This window comes from Urtica dioica, chromosome 8 (assembly GCF_054948205.1).
Source record: "Urtica dioica subsp. dioica isolate 48M chromosome 8, U.dioica_male_clone48M_v1_H2, whole genome shotgun sequence".
Lineage (NCBI taxonomy): Eukaryota > Viridiplantae > Streptophyta > Magnoliopsida > Rosales > Urticaceae > Urtica > Urtica dioica.
This window is the reverse complement of record NC_142763.1, coordinates 14,415,424-14,436,164: the sequence shown is the minus strand read 5'-3', so window position 1 is coordinate 14,436,164 and position 20,741 is coordinate 14,415,424. Positions and strand designations below refer to the sequence as shown.

Genomic DNA, 20,741 nt, shown 5'->3' with positions numbered 1-20,741 from the left:
GAAAGTACACGTTATGGGCTTTCTAAAATGACCAAGAACGTGTAAATCCGTTGAGATTTGAGTGAGTTATGAATTTTTGAAAACAGGGTTTTAAAGCTGGGAATTTTAAGCGTGTGTTTGAATTTTTGGCCGAAAATTGGAAAAAAATTAGGGTTGAGGAATTATGATTTGGGGCTTTTAATTTTTGAGATTAGTTGGATGATTCTGGAGTGTTTTGTGGCTCGGTTGGTGTTTGTGTGCATGTATTTAATTTCTTTTTATTTTTATAAATAAATTAAGAATCGAAGTCACTTTTAAATCACGTGACAACTAAAGCATTGGTAATAATTACGTTTTTCAAAGATTTAAAGTCACTTTATAATAGAGTGTCGTCTAAAGCATCATTTCTTGGTGACTTTCGGGTGCGACTTTAAGTGCGAAAAGTCGCACCTAAATGTCGCACCCGAAAGTCATGACTTTTGGGTGCGATTTTTCGCACCCAAAGACCTTTAGGTGCGGACTTTTGGGTGCGGAAAAGTCGCACCTAAAGGTGTCATTGGGTGCGACTTTTGACTTTTAGGTGCGAAAAAAATCGCACCCAATGCTATTTTTTGTACTAGTGGAGGGAGATAGAGTAGCGATAATATTTGTTTTAAATGCTTCGAGCGGTGATATTTTTTGTGGTTAATACTAGATATAGGCAAATTTAGAGAGAGGGAGAGAAAGGAAGGGAGAGAGAAAGAGAGAGAGATGAGAAGAGCAGTGATGTTATTAACTTCTGTGTTGTTGAGAGATATGAAAACTTGTTGTGGATCAAGTCTATATTTATAAGGAAAATTGTGGTTGTACAATCATTATTTTAAGTTGTCTTTTATTACTTGTTAATTCGTGAGAAACAATAAGTTTATATTGATGCAAAAAAATTAATAAATAAATAAATAACACGTGAGCCTATGCACGCAAAACAATAAATATATGGAGAGCAAGTTGAGCAAACAAAAAACTGATCATGCTTGAGTAGACAGGCTAAAGACGCCTCTGCGACGCGCCGTAAGACATCCAAGAGATGCAGGCTAAAGATGCATCCGCGGCGCGCCGTAAAACATCCATGAGATGCAAGCTAGAGACGCATCTGCGGCGCGCCGTAAAACATCCGTGAGATACAGGTTTAAAGCGCCTCCGCGACGCGCCATAAGACATCCTTAAACCTCCGCGACGCGCCATAAGACATCCAAGAGATGCAAGCTAAAGACGCCTCAACGGCGCGTCGTAAGACATCCAAGACGCCTCCGCGGCGCGCCGTAAGACATCCAAGAGATGCAGGCTAAAGACGCCTCCGCGGCGCGCCGTAAGACATCCAAGAGATGCAGGCTAAAGACGCATCTGCGGCGCGCCGTAAGACATCCATGAGATGCATGCTAAAGACGCCTCCGCGGCGCGCCGTAAGACATCCATGAGATGCATGCTAAAGACGCATCCGCGGCGCGCCGTAAGACATCCATGAGCTGCATGCTAAAGACGCATCCGCGGCGCGCCGTAAGACATCCATGAGCTGCATGCTAAAGACGCATCCGCGGCGCGCCGTAAGACATCCATGAGATGCAGGCTAAAGATGTCTCCGCGGCGCGCCCTAAGACATCCGTGAGATGTAGGCTAAAGACGCATCTGCGGCGCGCCGTAAGACATCCATGAGATGCAGGCTAAAGACGCATCTGCGGCGAGTCGTAAGCATCCATGAGATGCAGGCTAAAGACGCCTATGCGGCGCGACGTAAGACATCCATGAGATACAGGCTAAAGACGCCTCCGCGGCACCGTAAGACATCCATGAGATGCAGACTAAAGACGCATCCGTGGCGCGCCGTAAGACATCCATGAGATGCAGGCTAAAGACGCCTCCACGGCGGGCCGTAAGACATCTACGAGACAAACATTAAGATAGATGGAGAGGGAGTAGCTGTAATATTTTAAAATCTATGGGTCTGTATTAAAAGCAAAATATTAACTCGACTACCATAAAATATACCCCACGAACAATATAACACAGTAGATAAAAAAATTAAAAAAAATAAAGAAAATTTAGTTTGAAAAACACCAGGTTATACCAGAGGGACTTAGGTGATAATGTTGTATATCAAAGTGACGACGACAGAAAGATAGAGAGCACGAATGAGTGAGATGCTATAGCTTCCATGCATGTCAAATCATCTGTGCTCTCTATCTTTTGTCTGTATCTATAAACATAGACCATCATGTCTCCTCTAATTAACTCAAACATGAATATAATATATATGTATGTATTAAAAGAGGGAGATGGAGTAGCGATAATATTTGTTTTAAATGTTTCGAGCGGTGATATTTTTTGTGGTTAATACTAGTTATAGGCAAATTTAGAGAGAGGGAGAGAAAGGAAGGGAGAGAGAGAGAGATGAGAAGAGCAGTGATGTTATTAACTTCTGTGTTGTTGAGAGATATGAAAACTTGTTGTGGATTAAGTCTCTATTGATAAGGAAACTTGTGGTTATACAATATCATTATTTAAAGTTGTCTTTTATTACTTGTTAATTCGTGAGAAACAATAAGTTTATATTGATGCAAAAAAATTAATAAATAACATGTGAGCCTATGCACGCAAAACAATAATTATATGGAGAGCAAGTTGAGCAAACAAAAAACTGATCATGCTTGAGTAGACAGGCTAAAGACGCCTCTGCGGCGCGCCGCAAGACATCCAAGAGATGCAGGCTAAAGATGCATCCGCGGCGCGCCGTAAAACATCCATGAGATGCAAGCTAGAGACGCATCTGCGGCAAGCCGTAAGACATCCGTGAGATACAAGTTTAAAGCGCCTCCGCGGCGCGCCAAAAGATATCCAAGAGATGTAGGCTAATGACGCCTCCACGGCGCGTCGTAAGACATCCAAGACGCCTCCGCGGTGCGCCGTAAGACATCCATGAGATGCAGGCTAAAGACGCCTCCGCGGCGCGCCGTAAGACATCCATGAGATGCATGCTAAAGACGCCTCCGCGGCGCGCCGTAAGACATTCATGAGATGCATGCTAAAGACGTATCCGCGGCGCGCCGTAAGACATTCAAGAGATGAAGGTTAAAGATGTCTCCGCGGCGCGCTCTAAGACATCAATGAGATGCAGGCTAAAGATGTCTCCGCGGCACCGTAAGACATCCATGAGATGCAGGCTAAAGACGCATCCATGGCGCGCCGTAAGACATCCATGGGATGCAGGCTAAAGACGCCTCTGCGGCGGGCCGTAAAACATCTACGAGGCAAACATTAAGATAGATGGAGAGGGAGTAGCTGTAATATTTTAAAATCTATGCGTCTGTATTAAAAGCAAAAGATTAACTCGACTACCATAAAATATACCCCACGAACAATATAACACAGTAGATAAAAAATTAAAAAATAAAGAAAATTTAGTTTGAAAAACACCAGATTATACCAGAGGGACTTAGGTGATAATGTTGTATATCAAAGTGACGACGACAGAAAGATAGAGAGCACGAATGAGTGAGATGCTATAGCTTCCATGCATTTCAAATCATCAGTGCTCTCTATCTTTTGTCTGTATCTATAAACATAGACCATCATGTCTCCTCTAACTAACACAAACATGAATATAATATATATGTATGTATTAAAAGAGGGAGAGGGAGTAGCGATAATATTTGTTTTAAATGCTTCGAGCGTTGATATTTTTTGTGGTTAATACTAGATATAGGCAAATTTAGAGAGAGGGAGAGAAAGGAAGGGAGAGAGAGAGAGCTGAGAAGAGCAGTGATGTTATTAACTTCTGTGTTGTTGAGAGATATGAAAACTTGTTGTGGATTAAGTCTATATTTATAAGGAAACTTGTGGTTATACAATCATTATTTTAAGTTGTCTGTTATTACTTGTTAATTCGTGAGAAACAATAAGTTTATATTAATGCAAAAAAATTAATAAATAACATGTGAGCCTATGCACGCAAAACAATAAATATATGGAGAGCAAGTTGAGCACACAAAAAACTGATCATGCTTGAGTAGACAGGCTAAAGACGCTTCTGCGGCGCGCCGTAAGACATCCAAGAGATGCAAGCTAAAGATGCATCCGCGGCGCGCCGTAAAACATCAATGAGATGCAAGCTAGAGACGCATCTGCGGCGCGCCGTAAGACATCCGTGAGATACAAGTTTAAAGCGCCTCCGCGGCGCGCCATAAGACATCCAAGAGATGCAGGTTAAAGACGCCTCCACGGCGCGTCGTAAGACATCCAAGACGCCTCTGCGGCGCGCTGTAAGACAACCAAGAGATGCAGGCTAAAGACGCCTCCACGGCGCGCGTAAGACATCCATGAGATGCATGCTAAAGACGCCTCCGCGGCGCGCCGTACGACATCCATGAGATGCATGCTAAAGACGCATCCGCGGCGCGCCGTAAGACATCCATGAGATGCATGCTAAAGACGCATCCGCGGTGCGCCGTAAGACATTCAAGAGATGAAGGCTAAAGATGTCTCCGCGGCGCGCCCTAAGACATCCATGAGATGCAGGCTAAAGATGTCTCCACGGCGCGCCCTAAGACATCCGTGAGATGCAGGCTAAAGACGCATTTGCGGAGCGCCGTAAGACATCCATGAGATGCAGGCTAAAGACGCATCTGCGGTGCGTCGTAAGACATCCATGTGATGCAGGCTAAAGACGCCTATGCGGCGCGACGTAAGACATCCATGAGATGCAGGCTAAAGACGCCTCCGCGGCACCGTAAGACATCCATGAGATGCAGGCTAAAGACGCATCCCTGGCGCGTCGTAAGACATCCGTGAGATGCAGGCTAAAGACGCCTCCGCGGCGGGCCGTAAGACATCCACGAGACAAACATTAAGATAGATGGAGAGGGAGTAGCTGTAATATTTAGAAATCTCTGCGTCTGTATTAAAAGCAAAAGATTAACTCGACTACCATAAAATATACCCCACGAACAATATAATACAGTAGATAAAACAAATTAAAAAAATAAAGAAAATTTAGATTGAAAAACACCAGGTTATACCAGAGGGACTTAGGTGATAATGTTGTATATCAAAGTGACGACGACAGAAAGATAGAGAGCACGAATGATTGAGATGCTATAGCTTCCATGCATTTCAAATCATCTGTGCTCTCTATCTTTTGTCTGTATCTATAAACATAGACCATCATGTCTCCTCTAATTAACACAAACATGAATATAATATATATGTATGTATTAAAAGAGGGAGAGGGAGTAGCGATAATATTTGTTTTAAATGCTTCGAGCGGTGATATTTTTTGTGGTTAATACTAGATATAGGCAAATTTAGAGAGAGGGAGAGAAAGGAAGGGAGAGAGAGAGAGAGATGAGAAGAGCAGTGATGTTATTAAAGGAAGGGAGAGAGAGAGAGAGAGATGAGAAGAGCAATGATGTTATTAACTTCTGTGTTGTTGAGAGATATGAAAACTTGTTGTGGATTAAGTCTATATTGATAAGGAAACTTGTGGTTATATAATCATTATTTTAAGTTGTCTTTTATTACTTGTTAATTCGTGAGAAACAATAAGTTTATATTGATGCAAAAAAATTAATAAATAACATGTGAGCCTATGCACGCAAAACAATAAATATATGGAGAGCAAGTTGAGCAAACAAAAAACTGATCATGCTTGAGTAGACAGGCTAAAGACGCCTCTGCGGCGCGCCGTAAGACATCCAAGAGATGCAGGCTAAAGATGCATCCGCGGCGCGCCGTAAAACATCAATGAGTTGCAAGCTAGAGACGCATCTGCGGCGCGCCGTAAGACATCCGTGAGATACAAGTTTAAAGCGCCTCCGCGGCGCGCCATAAGACATCCAAGAGATGCAGGTTAAAGACGCCTCCACGGCGCGTCGTAAGACATCCAAGATTCGGCGAGGAAATAATCACGTCTTTGCTGTTCAAATGCCTCTTAAAGCTGCTTGAATTGGATTTTCTATCGGATTGAATCATGTTACCACTGTGCTGGTCTGAACCCAAAAGAAACTTGTTCTGCTTCAGGTCCTCCAGCAGAACCTCCAGGATACCAACTTCTCGCAATACCTTTTTGTACTGTTGATCAAAGGATAAGAGTTTGACAAAAAAAGAAATATGGTGTGCTTTAACTCTGATGTTATCGGCTGTTGCAACAAACAGCAAAGTGAGAGTAATTCTTGCTCAGGAACACAATTCACGACAGTCACAGCATATTCAAGAATTTTTAAGATTATCTCTTGCAGAGATGTGGGAAAACCGGCCATGTTTAAGATAAGAAGTGGAACAGTTCTCAACTCCTGGCACAACTTGTAGTTTTCTAGATGACAGGAGAATATTTTGAACATTCTGTTTAAAACTTCTGCTTGCAACTCCCGGCTATCTGCCTTTAAAAAAATGTCCTGCAGCATCTGAACTGCTTCCAGATCTTTAACTTTAGTATTTCCTTTTTCCCAACTTTCTTCGGCAAACCGCTCAGAAGATGATGTACGATTTCTCTTGTGGTCACTGGCCCTACTATAAAATGATTTGGAGGCTTTTCCTTCAGATGATTCAGCTGGACCAGTCTGAGCTAAATTAACAAGAACATCAAGCAATCTAGACAAGGTAGGAGTGAGTTGATATGTCGTGGGATCCTCTTTTTCCATTAACTTTTGAGTGTCAGTCAATGCACGTGAACCATCTGAAGTACTATTTTTGTCCAATAAAGACTCGGGAGTAAACTGAACGCTGAGATTTCTTTGAATGGAAGAAAGGGTTAATGCAAACTGCACAAGGAACTGATATCCATGAGCGTTGTGTATATCCTCCCTCAGCTTGACCGCACCAGCCTTTACAAGCCATAATAATAAAAACCCAAAGTAGAAAATAGTATCAATATATACAGAGATAAGTTAAATCTAAAAAATATAGCAAGATAAATAAAACTTCAGTGAAACTCCAAACTGAACCCTCTTTTAGGCAAGAGACAATCAAATCATAGTTACCTGGTTTATACGACAATTCGATGCATTCCAGTAACAGGTCCACAATGCCCACAGTATATGCAGCATCTCCACATGCTGGATTAAATTCTTTTTTTTTTTAAACAAGAATCTTATATTAACAGGCTAAAAGTGCCAATTTACAAAAAGAGAGAGCAAAACGCTCTCCAGACCAATTCATAACCTCCCACAACAAACCAGGAGGTCGGTCAGAAAAAGGTACCAAAAAAACAAAAAACCTAAAAATATATCCAAAAGATTTCTATGTAAACCGGGAGGTCTATATAGCACTACTCCAGTCTCGCTGAAGGTCCACCAAAGAGTATTTTTTAAATCCTTGCAAGCAGTGTGAAGCCAAAGAGCAATGTTCCGGTTGAGAACTTCCCGGACTCCTTCTTGACACCATCCCTCGTTCTCAAAAATACATTTATTCCTGCTTAGCCACAGAGCCCAAAAGCCTGCCAACACCCCCGTTTTAACCGCCTCCTTCCAACGATTGTTCTTCCCCGGTGTCTCATGAAGCAAGAAAAAATCAGAAAGAATGGCCATTAACAAAACTTTTATCTGCACATGCAGCAAAATATCATGTATTCTGTTTATTTTCTAACAAAAAATCAGTCCTGCAAAAATTCAAAGTTCTCAAAAACTAGAAAGATTAAATTTGGTCATAAAAAAAATAGAAATGTGGTCTTTGGAAAATAAATCACATACAAAGAAAAAACGTCAACCTAAAGTTCAAAATAATAATAATAGTATTAATCATATTTTTTTAAGAAATATTATTATTAAAATAAAATCCTGAATAAAGACAATAACTACCACCGATTATAAGAATTATAATAATATTAATTTTAGAATTATAAGAATAATAAAGGAAAATTGACATAGAAGGCATATGCAAATAGTAGGTTGTATATTACAATATAAACAAAGTGCAAAAGGAGCTGTCCACAGGTTCATCTTAGCTGAATAAGTAATTTATAGAAATCAGTACAAGATTATCAAAATAGTAGGTTCAGAATACAGCTATCAAAATAGTAAGTACAGAATACAGCAGAATAAATTTTCAGGTTGCCCAGCCCAGAAGATTCTTGACTCAGTTTTCAAGCATTCAATGGAATTCATTGTAGACATGATTCCAATTTATTTTTACAGGGAATGGCTATACGTTTCCAATTCCATCATTTACTAATCAAAATTCATTTATCCCAGTGAATAGACAATTTAGATTATCAAAAAGAAATAAAATTAGAAATTTAAACATGTGCCAGTATATTTCCAAAGAATACAGGAAGAGAATTACAAGGCCATGATATCATCATATGTGAAGCATAATATACCAGATGATGTTTGCGAATATATTTTGACGTGCTTCCATTGTCATTGACCAAAAGAAGACCAAGTATCTGCAAGACAAAAGGATTCGATAATAGTTTCATTCAAATACTAATGAGATTTGCAGGCAGTCAGGGAATTATGTTAATCTTCTATGACTCCCCCAAAAATGAATATGGAATGTGCAACCGCCTACCTGCATAGCATGTCTATGGAGTTGAATGCTGTGCAATGGAACAAGGCCTTCCTGGTATCGAGAAAATACTTTCAACGATCCATTCGCAACCATCTGGAAGAGCAGCTCAAGTGAAACATCCTCAGTTAAACTTTGTGCTGCAGAAGGATGGCTTGCCAGAGCTTTCATAATGTGCACAAGACTCCCTTCAACCTGGAAATAAAAATCAAATTATATGATAAAATAAAAATAAAAAGCATGTTATGTGTCGCAAGACTACTCCTATGTAATAAATAAATACTGATACAGCTTTAGCAAATAAAGACGTGCACGCGTATTAAAGACAAACATACAGTTCAACGAAAATTATCCAATAAGAAATGAGAGATAAATACCTCAAGTCGTCTAGCTTGGGAAACACCATCATCCAAGTCTTTATCAATCAGGACCGGTTCATCAGGATCCAAAAGAGAATAAAGAACATGAACGAGACAGCAGAAAATCCCAGAATCAAGGAGAGGTTGTTTATCAATAGGCTGGAACAGCAAACATTAAGTGTATGTCAGTTAATATTGGAGTCTATGGAAAGAAAAATAGAGAACCTTAGAAACGGGTATCTACTCTACCACAGTAAAAAAGAGATTTCTAACCAAGCAAGCCAAAGAAACTTTACCGCAGATACCAACACTTCTATTGCACATAACAAATTGGATCCGGAACTGATGTTCTCCTGCGAATGTCAAAATGATAACACTTCACTATAAAATAAATTAATCGAAGCAACCCTTTATCGGGAAATTTTTTTTTATCTAAGACTTGGTTGTGTTTGGTAGTTAACTCAAAAAGTTTTTTGTTTTCTGTTTTCTAATTTTTGTAGTTGTATTGAAAAACTGTTTTGTAATTGTTTTCAAAAAGTTGTTTGGTACAGTTTTCATTTTTGTTTTTGAGAAAGTGAAAAAACTGAAAAAAGTGTTTGGTATAGTTTTCATTTTTGTTTTTGAAAGAATGAAAAGAGAAGATGAGGAGAAAGATGAGATAAGAGAAGAAATTTTTTTTCAAAAACACCTTTTATTTGTTTTCAGTTTTCTTTACTTTTTTCCAAAACAACTTCAAAATTTTTTGAAAATTTTTTCCGAAAACACTTTACCAAACATGTTTTCAATTTTTTCAACTCAAAAACTAAAAAACAGTTTTTGAGATGAGAAACAAACATGGCTTGATTTCTGAAAAGAACTTTAACACTTTTGATACCACCAAAGATCTTGTTTCGGTGCCCACTTTCAACTTATCAATATCTGTTACAAATGCTCTTCCCACTACAAATGAGAATATATGTGTTTCAACTAACCTGCATTTGACCAAAACATTTTAAACTTAGTAAACAAGTTCCACGTAATGACATTTTGCAGACAATTTTAAAGAAGATAAATGTGTAAGCCCAGAAGATTAAAATAATGTTTGTATTTGATTGAGCGTGCATCAACAAATTGAGAAATGGTTTGTTGATGCCAAAAGGGCTGAGTTTGATCATCTCTTGCAAGAACTAAGTGTAGTATGAAAACAAATGTTTTACGAGTACAATAACCTTTTGGGTTGAATTTTATACATTCATAAGAGTAAATTCTGATACACTCGAGCTAAACTGTTTTAATTCCATCTTATTAATGATTATTCATACTCTTATGTGATCTAGCATCAGAATTTAAATAAGTACTCAGATAAGCATCCACAGAAAAAGCAATTCCATCCATTGAGAAGCCGAACAGAGTCCTGACTGAAGAAACTATAGTTTGTATTGTATTCAAGGTTTATAGATGAACTGGAAAAACATTTCTAACTTCATTTTTCGTCATCAATCATCATCAGATTGTTGTTTAAATCCTATCCCGATAACCCAATTTTGAACAGTTTGTCATGCACTGGAAGATAACAGTTTGCATTTCATTACAAATGTATCAGAGAAACAGGCAAGGTACTTCAGGGAATACGCAACCGTTCAGACAACTACAACTACAACAACAACAACAAAAAAAAAAAAAAAAAAAAAAAAAACCCCTACTACTTTGGAAGTCAGATTATCAAAACTTTAAATTTAACTAAAAGCTGGTCATAACAAAGTTTCCTAGTAAGCACCAATTCAAAATGTAGCATAAAAGTAAGAACTAACGAAAGCATCTAATGAAAAGAGGCTCATACATGGTCACTAATTGAGCTACATTAGCATGCTGCTTCACTAATCTACAAAAAGAATCTACAGTCAAATTCAAGGCCGCTTCTTTCTCCTGCATAATCAATGGAAACATTGTGAGCATATTTTGCGTCAGTAAGAAGATAATAGAATCAACTAATTAGCCAAGCAAGAACCTTTTCAGAGCTGGATGATCGAAACTCTTCCCAAAATCTTTTAAAATCCAACTCCAGTTCATGTTTGTCTCTGCCGAAAGGGAAAAAAGCACATATAATTATAACCAAAAAAGAGCTAAAGATGTTTAAATATAAAAAATAAAAAAATAAAAAAAATAAGAATCGTATTTATATGGCTCGGGCCATTTTATCTAATAATTAATCGAGCATACGAAAACATTAATTCATCCAAAATGGTGGATATGGTGCTATTATGTTCTGCATTGACTCCCATCAAACAATGAATGGGCGATTCAAGAACCTCATCAACAGGCAGGGTAAATAAGGCAAACAAAAGGCAATGTTCAGAGCAGTCAACACAAATACTGAATCCGCTGAAAACCAGTCAAAAACCTCACAAAAGGACCGACCCGCATTAGCCGTTACAAAACTCTTTGTTATGTATGATAACGTACAACATTATATGGCACGACTACGACAATATACGACACAATTCTTTATTCAATATCCAAAATAGACTGAACCATTCAAGAGTACTTAACTGAACCTGCTATGGGAAACCTAGAACAAAGCCCCAAAGTTTAAAACCACAATGTGACAAACACTATTCTGGACACCTAAGATAGAATTGGGATCATGGAACTTCAATCATACTCATCGTCCACCAAAAGCAACATACCAAATTCTTACGCCAAAAAATAAATAAATACGAGAACATACCTAAATCACCGGTCATATCTAAAACCATAAACCCTAAAACATACCAAATCGATCAAAGAGGCAATCAATGCCTATGTATCGGAAAAATCCGGCAATCGGAACCAAATTTAATCCAAACTTCTTTCTAATGCGCCAAATTATGAATTCAAAAGAATGTTAAGAGACTTCAAGAAAACAATAGTTAAAGTAAAAATAATAATAACCCTGAGTCGGCGAGGCATTGCTGTCTTGAACGGGAGAAGCGTGAAGCGGCGAGGAGAGCGAAGAATTGGGCGCTAAAAGAGACGAAGACGAAGGAGACTGTGTGAGATCGACCTTCTCTTTGATGTCCTTAAACAATGTCTCCCATTTCATCGTTCTCCCTTTCGATCCCTGAAACATGAGACTGGCTTCTCTCTCATCCGACGACCAAACACGATTCGATTCGACTCAATCAACCAAACAATCGACCGATCGCCCAACCAGATCCGCGCCTTCAACGCGACGATCGCTTCACTCGCCTAGGATTTCAACAGCGAAAAAATGCAGCTGCAAAAATGAAGAAGAATAAAAAAAAATGGTTCGCTCAAACTGACCGATCGGAGTCTCCGTCGCCGCTGATTGCGGCGGAGAAGAAAAAAGATCTAACGAATTGGTTTCTTTACTCGTTGATTATCGTCAAGAGTCCGTTTCATTCATAAATCTCTGCTGGTATTCTGTTTCTTGCTAATCTTTCCTATGTAACGAACGACTTTTGGAATTCCGTTTTTTTTTCCTTTGTCTTGAACTTTCTCGCAAAATCTTTCAGCGAGCCCTAGAACGAAGGAAAAATGTTGCAACTGAAGAAACAAAGAAATGAAAAAAGAAAAGCTGGTTTCTCTCTCTGAATTTATATGAAAATAGTATTTCTTTTTATTTTCTGTTTTCTCTCTCTTTTCTTTTAGCTCGTATTAACCTCGTTATTTTCGTTTGCTCGCTTTTTTGGACGCCTGTCCTTCCGCGCCTTGTTCTTCGCTATATCTACTTGATAAACCAAGCTTAGTGTAGCATCTGATTTGAAAACCAAATCATATTTTGGATCCTTTAGAGAAACCAAGCGTTTGGCCACCTGAATTGTCCAAATTACCCTTAAGTTAAAATTCCTTTTAAAATCAATCATTTATTTGTCTCCACTCCCAAATCATACGTGCCTTTCTCTTTTCAATTCAAAAACATAAAAAAAAAAAAAAAACCGCTCAGCCCCAAATTCCCTTTCTCTTCACTTCTCCCGGTCGCTCAGCCCGTCCCGCCTCAAATCCATCGCCCTCTTCTCTTCTCTTCTCCTCGTCGGTCCAGCCCTACTCGTCATCTCGGTCGTTCGTCGCCAGTCCAGCATCCTCGCGAACCAACAGAGCCCTCCAGCCGAGTCGCGAACCAACCGAGCCCTCCTTGCCAGTCCAGACGAGTCGCGAACCAGACGAAAATGGTGAGTTTGTTTTGAGTCCCATTGTTTTAGGGTTTGTTAATGGTTTCATAATTATTTAGATGACATTATTTCAAAATTTGCGATTATGACTTGTTAGGGTTGTTTAGAATATGTTTCGAAGATTTTGGGTTTGAGGGTTTGAAGTTTATGAAAATGATATTTTTGGTGATTAAGATTGTTTTGATATGAAATATTGGGTATTATCGATGTGAAAGTTTGGGATGTAGTTTTGATTAGAGATTTCGGATTTTTTGGCTATGAAGTTTTCGATCTTTCAAGTTTGCTTTGTTTATGTAATGGATTTATTTTTTGTAAACGATTTCATAGTTTTCATGTGTCCCATTGTTTTGAGTTTGTTTTGAGTTTTCGATGAATTTTTGGTGAATAAGATTGTTTTGATATGAAATATTGGGTATTATCGGTTTGAAAGTTTGGGATGTAGTTTTGATTAGAGATTTCGGATTTTTTCAGTTAGGTTATGTAAAGGATTTCAGAGTTTTCAGTTATTTTGTGTAAAGGATTTCAGAGTTTTCAGTTAGTTTATGTAAAGGATTTCAGAGTTTTCAGTTATTTTTTGTAAATGATTTCAGAGTTTTCAGTTATGTTTTTTTATGGATTTCAGAGTTTTCAGTTATGTTTTGTAATGGATTTCATTTAGTTTTCAGTTATTTTTTGTAATGGATTTCATAGTTTTCAGTTAGTTTATGTAATAAATTTCAGAGTTTTCAGTTAGGTTATGTAATAAATTTCAGAGTTTTCAGTTATCTTTTGTAAATGATTTCAGAGTTTTCAGTTAATTTTTTTTATGGATTTCAGAGTTTTCAGTTATTTTTTGTAATGGATTTCATAGTTTTCATTTAGTTTATGTAATGAATTTCAGAGTTTTCAGTTAGGTTATGTAAAGGATTTCAGAGTTTTCAGTTATCTTTTGTAAATGAGTTCAGAGTTTTCAGTTAATTTTTTTTTATGAATTTCAGAGTTTTCAGTTATTTTTTGTAATGGATTTCAGAGTTTTCAGTTATGTTTTGTAATGGATTTCAGAGTTTTCAGCTAGTTTATATAATGATTTTCAAAGTTTTCAGTTAGTTTATGTAAAGGACTTCAGAGTTTGCAGTTATCTTTTTTTATGGATTTCAGAGTTTTCAGTTAGTTTATGTACAGGATTTCAGAGTTTTCAGTAAGTTTTCTGTGATTGATTCTTTATTTCGAACTTTTCTCATTTTTTTGTAGGCACCGAAGTATGAATTGTTAGTTCCCATCTGTAAGGAGAACAGTGGTCAAATAAGTTTCAGAGGCAGCGGGTTCTTGAAGGTAATAAGCACACGATTTATGGTATTCGGATTACATGCTAGGTTGAAGGACACACAATTTAGTTGGATCGATTCCCCTTCCGTTACGGGTTTCAACTTTAATGGTGTGATTATAGACCAACTTCTCCAACGACGCATCCAGCAAAGATGTCAGGATGCAATTTACTTTGGTATCGGTAAGAATCCTATCCGTTTCGGAAGAAACGAGTTTGGTTTGACGACCGGACTAAAGTTTAGTACGCTTCCATCAACGGAAGAATTCAAGAAGCACCTTTCAAGCAACCGTCTGTTGAAGACGTATTTTCCTGACCCCGAACACGTTGATGACAACGACGAAAAACTTCACAAGGCACCGTCTGTTGCTGATTTAGAGGCAGCTTTTAACACGTGCACGAACAAAGAAGACTTGTACAAGCTCGGATTGTGTTTGATTGTGGAAGGCATCATACGAGGAAAGGATAGTTGGCAAGGTATTTGGGAGGAGTTGTTGAGTATGGTTGATGAGCTCCTATACTTTATGGCGTTTCCGTGGGGCCACGTTAGTTGGGCTGCCACTCTCGAGGGGTTGCTAGCGACGGACCCGAAACACCTGCGTAGCTTATACGAGAATCGAGGTAAGAAGCAGAAGAAGGTTCAAGACGCAAAGTATGCGGTCCAAGGGTTTCTCCCTGCGGTTCAATTTTGGGCGTACGAGGCCATAGAGTTTGTCGGTGTAGAGTATGGCAAGAAATTGAGCGAGAATAGCATTCCGAGAATGCTCAAATGGGTGAGAATGAAACAAGCAAGACAGAAGGGGTTCACAAAAAAGTTAATCCGACAAAGCGTATGTTTTCTAACTTTTTTCTTTGGAGATTTTATGTACATTTTCAGCTTCATTTCGACGTTTTACAACTATTATGTATGATTAATTTCGAAGTTTTGTTTTATAGGTGGAGGCAACACCGACGCTTGAGCCTACCGATGGTGAGAAGAAGTATCTCTCCATACTCGAGAGACACCCATCTAGTATACCAGAATATCCGGGTTACAGTTCTGTTGTAGCGCACAAGAAGTCTGCGTACGTGAACGAAGAGGGCGTTGGCCCACCACCTGGAGATGAGAAGTTTTCAATGCTAGAACGGCGTTTGACCGATGTGGAGCATAATGTTAAGAAAATGTGTAGGGAGCAGAAGCGCATGAGGAAGCAAATCATGAGGTGGTAAAAAGACACGACTGAGAAACTCAATTATTTGGTAAGTGTCGTCCCGGGAAGCGCTACACAGGAAGAGAGGTATCCACCGGAGCAGTATCCACGGCGGAGGTCACCATCTCCACATGGTAATCTGTCTCAACTGTGTATTTCGTAGTTTTTAATTGTATTTTGTTACTGGTTTCGGAATTTTATGGCTTTTGTTATATACTGTTTCGAATATTAGTTATTAATTCTTGGTGTTTTGTTACATAATTTTGGGCAGTGGAGAATGATGAAGGTTTATTTTTTGACCCTGACGAAGCTGTCAATATTCATGACGAAACTTTGGACCCTCCGGATGATGATGATATCGGTAATGGTGAAGAAGAAGATGGTGAGGAAGACGCCGATGAAGATGATGACAACGATGGAGATGATGCTGAGGACGATGAAGATGAAGACGATGACAACGATGGAGATGATGACAAGGAAGACGATGACGGTGAGGACGATGAAGATGAAGACGAAGGGATGGAAAGTACCATGGCAGCCCCCGAGACGGCAAGCACAGTGGCTGCCCCGAGACGGAAACCACCGTGACAGCCCCCGAGATGGCAAGCACAGTGGCAGCCCCCGAGACGGCATCCATCGTGGCAGCCCCCGTTGACGACGACGACGACTTCGTCAACCCTCCGGCGAAAGAGACGGCGAGAACTGTGGCAGCCCCCGAGACGGCATCCACCGTGGCAGCCCCCGTTGACGACGACGACGACTTCGTCAACCCTCCGGCGAAAGAGACGGCGAGAACTGTGGCAGCCCCCGAGACGGCATCCACCGTGGCAGCCCCCGTTGACGACGACGACGACTTCGTCAACCCTCCGGCGAAAGAGACGGCGAGAACTGTGGCAGCCCCCAAGACGGGAACCTCTGTGGCAGCCCCCGATGACGACGACGACGACTTCGTCAACCCTCCGGCGAAAGAATCTGTCCGCGTCTATGGTAAGTTCTCAATTTTCAAACTGTTTTGCCTATATTTCATGGTTTATGTGCTTTTTAATTATTTTATGTTGAATTGTGTAGTTTCGAAGAGAAAGAGCAAGCGGCCCATAAAGCATGATGATTACACTCCGTTGAACACAGCCAAACTTAAAAGCCTGAAAAAGAGGGTGATGAAAATTACTTTGATACTGTCATAGACTAGTTTTTTGGATGAAAATTGGGTTTGTAATGTTTCTTGATAATTACTTTGGTAGTTTTGGAGGGGGTCCCTTTGGAGACTAGTTTTTTGGATGATATTTTGGTTTGTAACCAGAAATGTCTGAAATCCTTGACAAAAAATAACTGAAATGTCTGAAATCAAGCACATAAACTAACTGAAATGTCTGAAATCAAGCAAATAAACTAACTGAAAACTCCGAAATCAAACACATAAAATAACTGAAATGTCTGAAATCAAGCACATAAACTAACTGAAAACTCCGAAATCAAACACATAAAATAACTGAAATTTCTGAAATCCATTATAAAAATTAGCTGAAAACTCTGAAATAAAAAATATAAAATAACTGAAATGTCTGAAATCAAGCACATAAACAAACTGAAAACTCCGAAATCAAACACATAAAATAACTTAAATGTCTGAAATCAAGCAAATAAACTAACTGAAAACTCTGAAATCAAACATATAAAATAACTGAAATGTCTGAAATCAAGCACATAAACTAACTGAAAACTCCGAAATCAAACACATAAAATAACTGAAATGCCTGAAATCAAGCAAATAAACTAACTGAAAACTCCGAAATCAAACACATAAAATAACTGAAATGTCTGAAATCAAGCACATAAACTAACTGAAAACTCCGAAATCAAACACATAAAATAACTGAAATGTCTGAAATCAAGCACATACACTAACTGAAAACTCCGAAATCAAACACATAAAATAACTGAAATGTCTGAAATCAAGCACATACACTAACTGAAAACTCCGAAATCAAACACATAAAATAACTGAAATGTCTGAAATCAAGCACATAAACTAACTGAAAACTCCGAAATCAAACACATAAAATAACTGAAATGTCTGAAATCAAGCACATACACTAACTGAAAACTCCGAAATCAAACACATAAAATAACTGAAATGTCTGAAATCAAGCACATACACTAACTGAAAACTCCGAAATCAAACACATAAAATAACTGAAATGTCTGAAATCAAGCACATACACTAACTGAAAACTCCGAAATCAAACATATAAAATAACTGAAATATCTGAAATCCATTATAAAAATTAGCTGAAAACTCTGAAATCAAACACATAAAATAACTGAAATGTCTGAAATCAAGCACATAAAATAACTGAAAACTCCGAAATCAAACACATAAAATAACTGAAATGTCTGAAATCAAGCAAATAAACTAACTGAAAACTCCGAAATCAAACACATAAAATAACTGAAATGTCTGAAATCCATTACAAAAATTAACTGAAAACTCTGAAATCAAACACATAAAATAACTTAAATGTCTGAAATCCAATACTACTGACGAAAAGTACACGACTTCCTATTATTTCCTCTACCTCCACAAATACTACATTTGCGCTGAACAACAATGACTTCACCTTGAGACGGCAAACGTTTGATCTTGCGCCGTCCTCCTTTGCTCTTCTTCTTCGGCCGACCGGCGGGGTTTTTCGCAACAGGTACCTTGACCTCCATATTCAACAGCTCTTCTGGAGCATTCCACTCGTGTTCAGGACCACAAGGGTACACAGCATCCATGTAGGCTGCTCTCCAACTTTCTACTCGATAGAAAGGGTGACACAATGAATACACATCGATGTTACGCTTTGTTGCGACACACGTCGCATGCATGCAAGGGAGACCAAGAAGTTGAAACAACCCGCATGTGCATTCTTTTGTCAACATGTTTACCGTGCCATCCTCGTCTCCATCAAGTACTAAGAACTCATGTTGCGTAACCCCCGAATATTGCAAATGGCGACCCTTTTGAACTTGAAGTCGTAAGTCCTCATCAAATTTTGGACTCAGTTTGGTCTTCGCATTTCTAGATTTTTCTCTTCGCTTGAAGAACCATTCTTGAAGAGTAAATCGAATGCATTCCACCATGCTACAAATTGGGAATGTTCTAGCGTCCTTTATCCTCTTGTTGAAGCTTTCCGCGTAGTTACTCGTCAATAAATTGTACCTGTTGTTAAAATATTCGAAGTCGCATTGTAAATCTAAGAAACAAACCAAAATCTTCGAAATAAAGTACTACCTGCTTGTGAACTTACCTTTTTCCAGGAAAGTACGACCGAGCAAACCTTTCAATTCCAATGTCTTCCAGATATTTAGCAAGGTTTGGATCTTTACGCCTTAGCTTCTCGAATTGAGCATGGAAAACAGATTTTCTCCAAGCATAACATGCGCCATACATCTCTGGGCCACAAACATCGGTTTTGAACACATGAGCAACATTCATACTTAGATGCTGGTAGCAGATCCCGTGATAACACTCTGGATACACAACCGGTATAGCATGAAGGATACTCGCGTGCCTAAAACAAAGCGTTTGAAACATAAATATTAGATCAACTAAAATATTCGAAATGTACTTCTCAGAAAACCTAAAATCTCTGAAATAACATTCCAAAATTGTCGAAACAAAACTAAAATCTTCGAAATTAAGTACCTGTCTGATATGAAACAAAAATCTGACGGGGAACCGATGGTCTCTCTCAGTTTCCGAAGGAAGTAGGTCCAAGAGTGATTATTTTCGGTGTCTACAACAGCAAATGCAAGTGGAAACAATTGGTCATTTGCATCTAATGCAATCGCCGATAATATCTTCCATCCGTACTTTGTCTTCAAGAAACTACCATCGATACATATCACAGGTCGACATGATGCAAATCCCCGTATACAAGCTCCAAGGGCCCAAAAACAGTACCGAAATCGACTGCCGGAGTCAAGAACAAGGTCAGTAACCGAACTTCGATTTTTTTGTTCTAATGCGTAGAAGTAAGCAGGTAACCGCTTGTATGACTCGTCAAGTGTACCCCTTATGTACCCAATTGCCGTCTCCTTGCATCTCCAAGCCTTCTCGTAACTCAAATTTATCCCATACTCCTTTCGTACATCTTCTATGATGTTCCTTGGTGTATATGATGTCGCTTGAAGACTATACTTATGCTCGATAACATGTCCTACAATCCATGGTGCAGCTTGAAGTTGGCCACTAGCAGGGGCATCAATGGAACAAGTATGTGTAGAAACATACACACTCACTTCGAACATATCACTGTTTGGTAGTTTATTCCCTCTCAATTTCCAAGTACAATCACCAGCTTTGCACTTGACTACCCACCGACTCCTGCTTGTTTCGAAGACCCTATACTGAAAGCTCTTTCTCATTGCAAGCATGGCAACTTTAGTTTTCAAATCAAACTTATTATCAAAAATTTGCCCAACACATATGTCCGAAGAACTGCCAGTGGATGAAGGCGTACTTACATTTTCCTCCGAATCGGGAATTGAAACATGTGCATCCCATAATTTTGACTTCTTATGAGGCGTCGCCGATACTGGCTCTGACATGGGAATATCATTATCATTCATAACCGGATCATCCTCACAATAGAATCCGCTTGCATCAAAATCTTCCTCATCATCGCCATCTTCATCTTCCTCATCATCACCATCCTTACCTTCCTCATCACCCTCTTCATCTTCATCTTCCTTATATCTATCTCTTTCTCTCTCTCCCTATGTCGGAAAATAATATAAAACAAATAAAATTATAATAATATGTTTGAAAATTAAACGAAATAAAAAAGACATACATGTCTCTTCTTCTTTCTCTCTAACGTAATAACTTCCATGTCAGCGTGGGATCCACGCCTGTGGATCTGCCACGTGGCATTCCGAGATTGTCGCTTGAAACGTGAGACCCTCTCCTCTCTCTCTCTGATTCTGGCTTTGGTATATATTTTGGACATTTTGCAATAGTAAACGATTTTTGTTTTTTTTTAAAGCAGTTTTGCTGCAATGGGGATTGAACCCACGACCTCTACACAGGAGGTGGTGTGAAATTACCACTAGGCTATCCTAGGTACCACAATAAACGATTTTTGTTGAGCACGAAAAATTGACTGGTATAAATCCTACACATAAATAAATAAAAATACTTAGTAATGATTTTAAAGGCAATTCCTTACAAATTAGT

At 39.0% G+C, this 20,741-nt stretch overlaps 3 protein-coding genes across 3 annotated transcripts; 1 reads left to right on the top strand and 2 right to left on the bottom strand.

The window, feature by feature from the left end:
- Window positions 1-7,042: 7,042 nt before the first annotated feature.
- Window positions 7,043-13,046, bottom strand: LOC149388406 (uncharacterized). Its single transcript, XM_089622422.1, has 11 exons — window positions 12,978-13,046; window positions 12,515-12,667; window positions 12,309-12,398; window positions 11,990-12,080; window positions 11,784-11,910; window positions 10,861-10,930; window positions 9,170-9,226; window positions 8,892-9,032; window positions 8,518-8,709; window positions 8,327-8,392; window positions 7,043-7,550 (listed from the first exon to the last, which is right to left on the bottom strand). The coding sequence occupies exons 1-11, from the start codon at window positions 13,044-13,046 to the stop codon at window positions 7,164-7,166; spliced, it is 1,443 nt and encodes a 480-aa protein (XP_089478548.1). The 3' UTR covers window positions 7,043-7,163.
- A 1,307-nt stretch (window positions 13,047-14,353) lies between these two features.
- On the top strand, window positions 14,354-15,930 carry LOC149388405 (uncharacterized). Its single transcript, XM_089622421.1, has 3 exons — window positions 14,354-15,157; window positions 15,264-15,651; window positions 15,789-15,930. Exons 1-2 carry the CDS (start codon window positions 14,354-14,356, stop codon window positions 15,534-15,536), a joined length of 1,077 nt encoding a protein of 358 aa, XP_089478547.1. The 3' UTR covers window positions 15,537-15,651; window positions 15,789-15,930.
- A 3,177-nt stretch (window positions 15,931-19,107) lies between these two features.
- Window positions 19,108-20,134, bottom strand: LOC149388404 (uncharacterized). Its single transcript, XM_089622420.1, has 2 exons — window positions 19,209-20,134; window positions 19,108-19,111 (listed from the first exon to the last, which is right to left on the bottom strand). The coding sequence occupies exons 1-2, from the start codon at window positions 20,132-20,134 to the stop codon at window positions 19,108-19,110; spliced, it is 930 nt and encodes a 309-aa protein (XP_089478546.1).
- Between the last annotated feature and the right edge of the window lie 607 nt (window positions 20,135-20,741).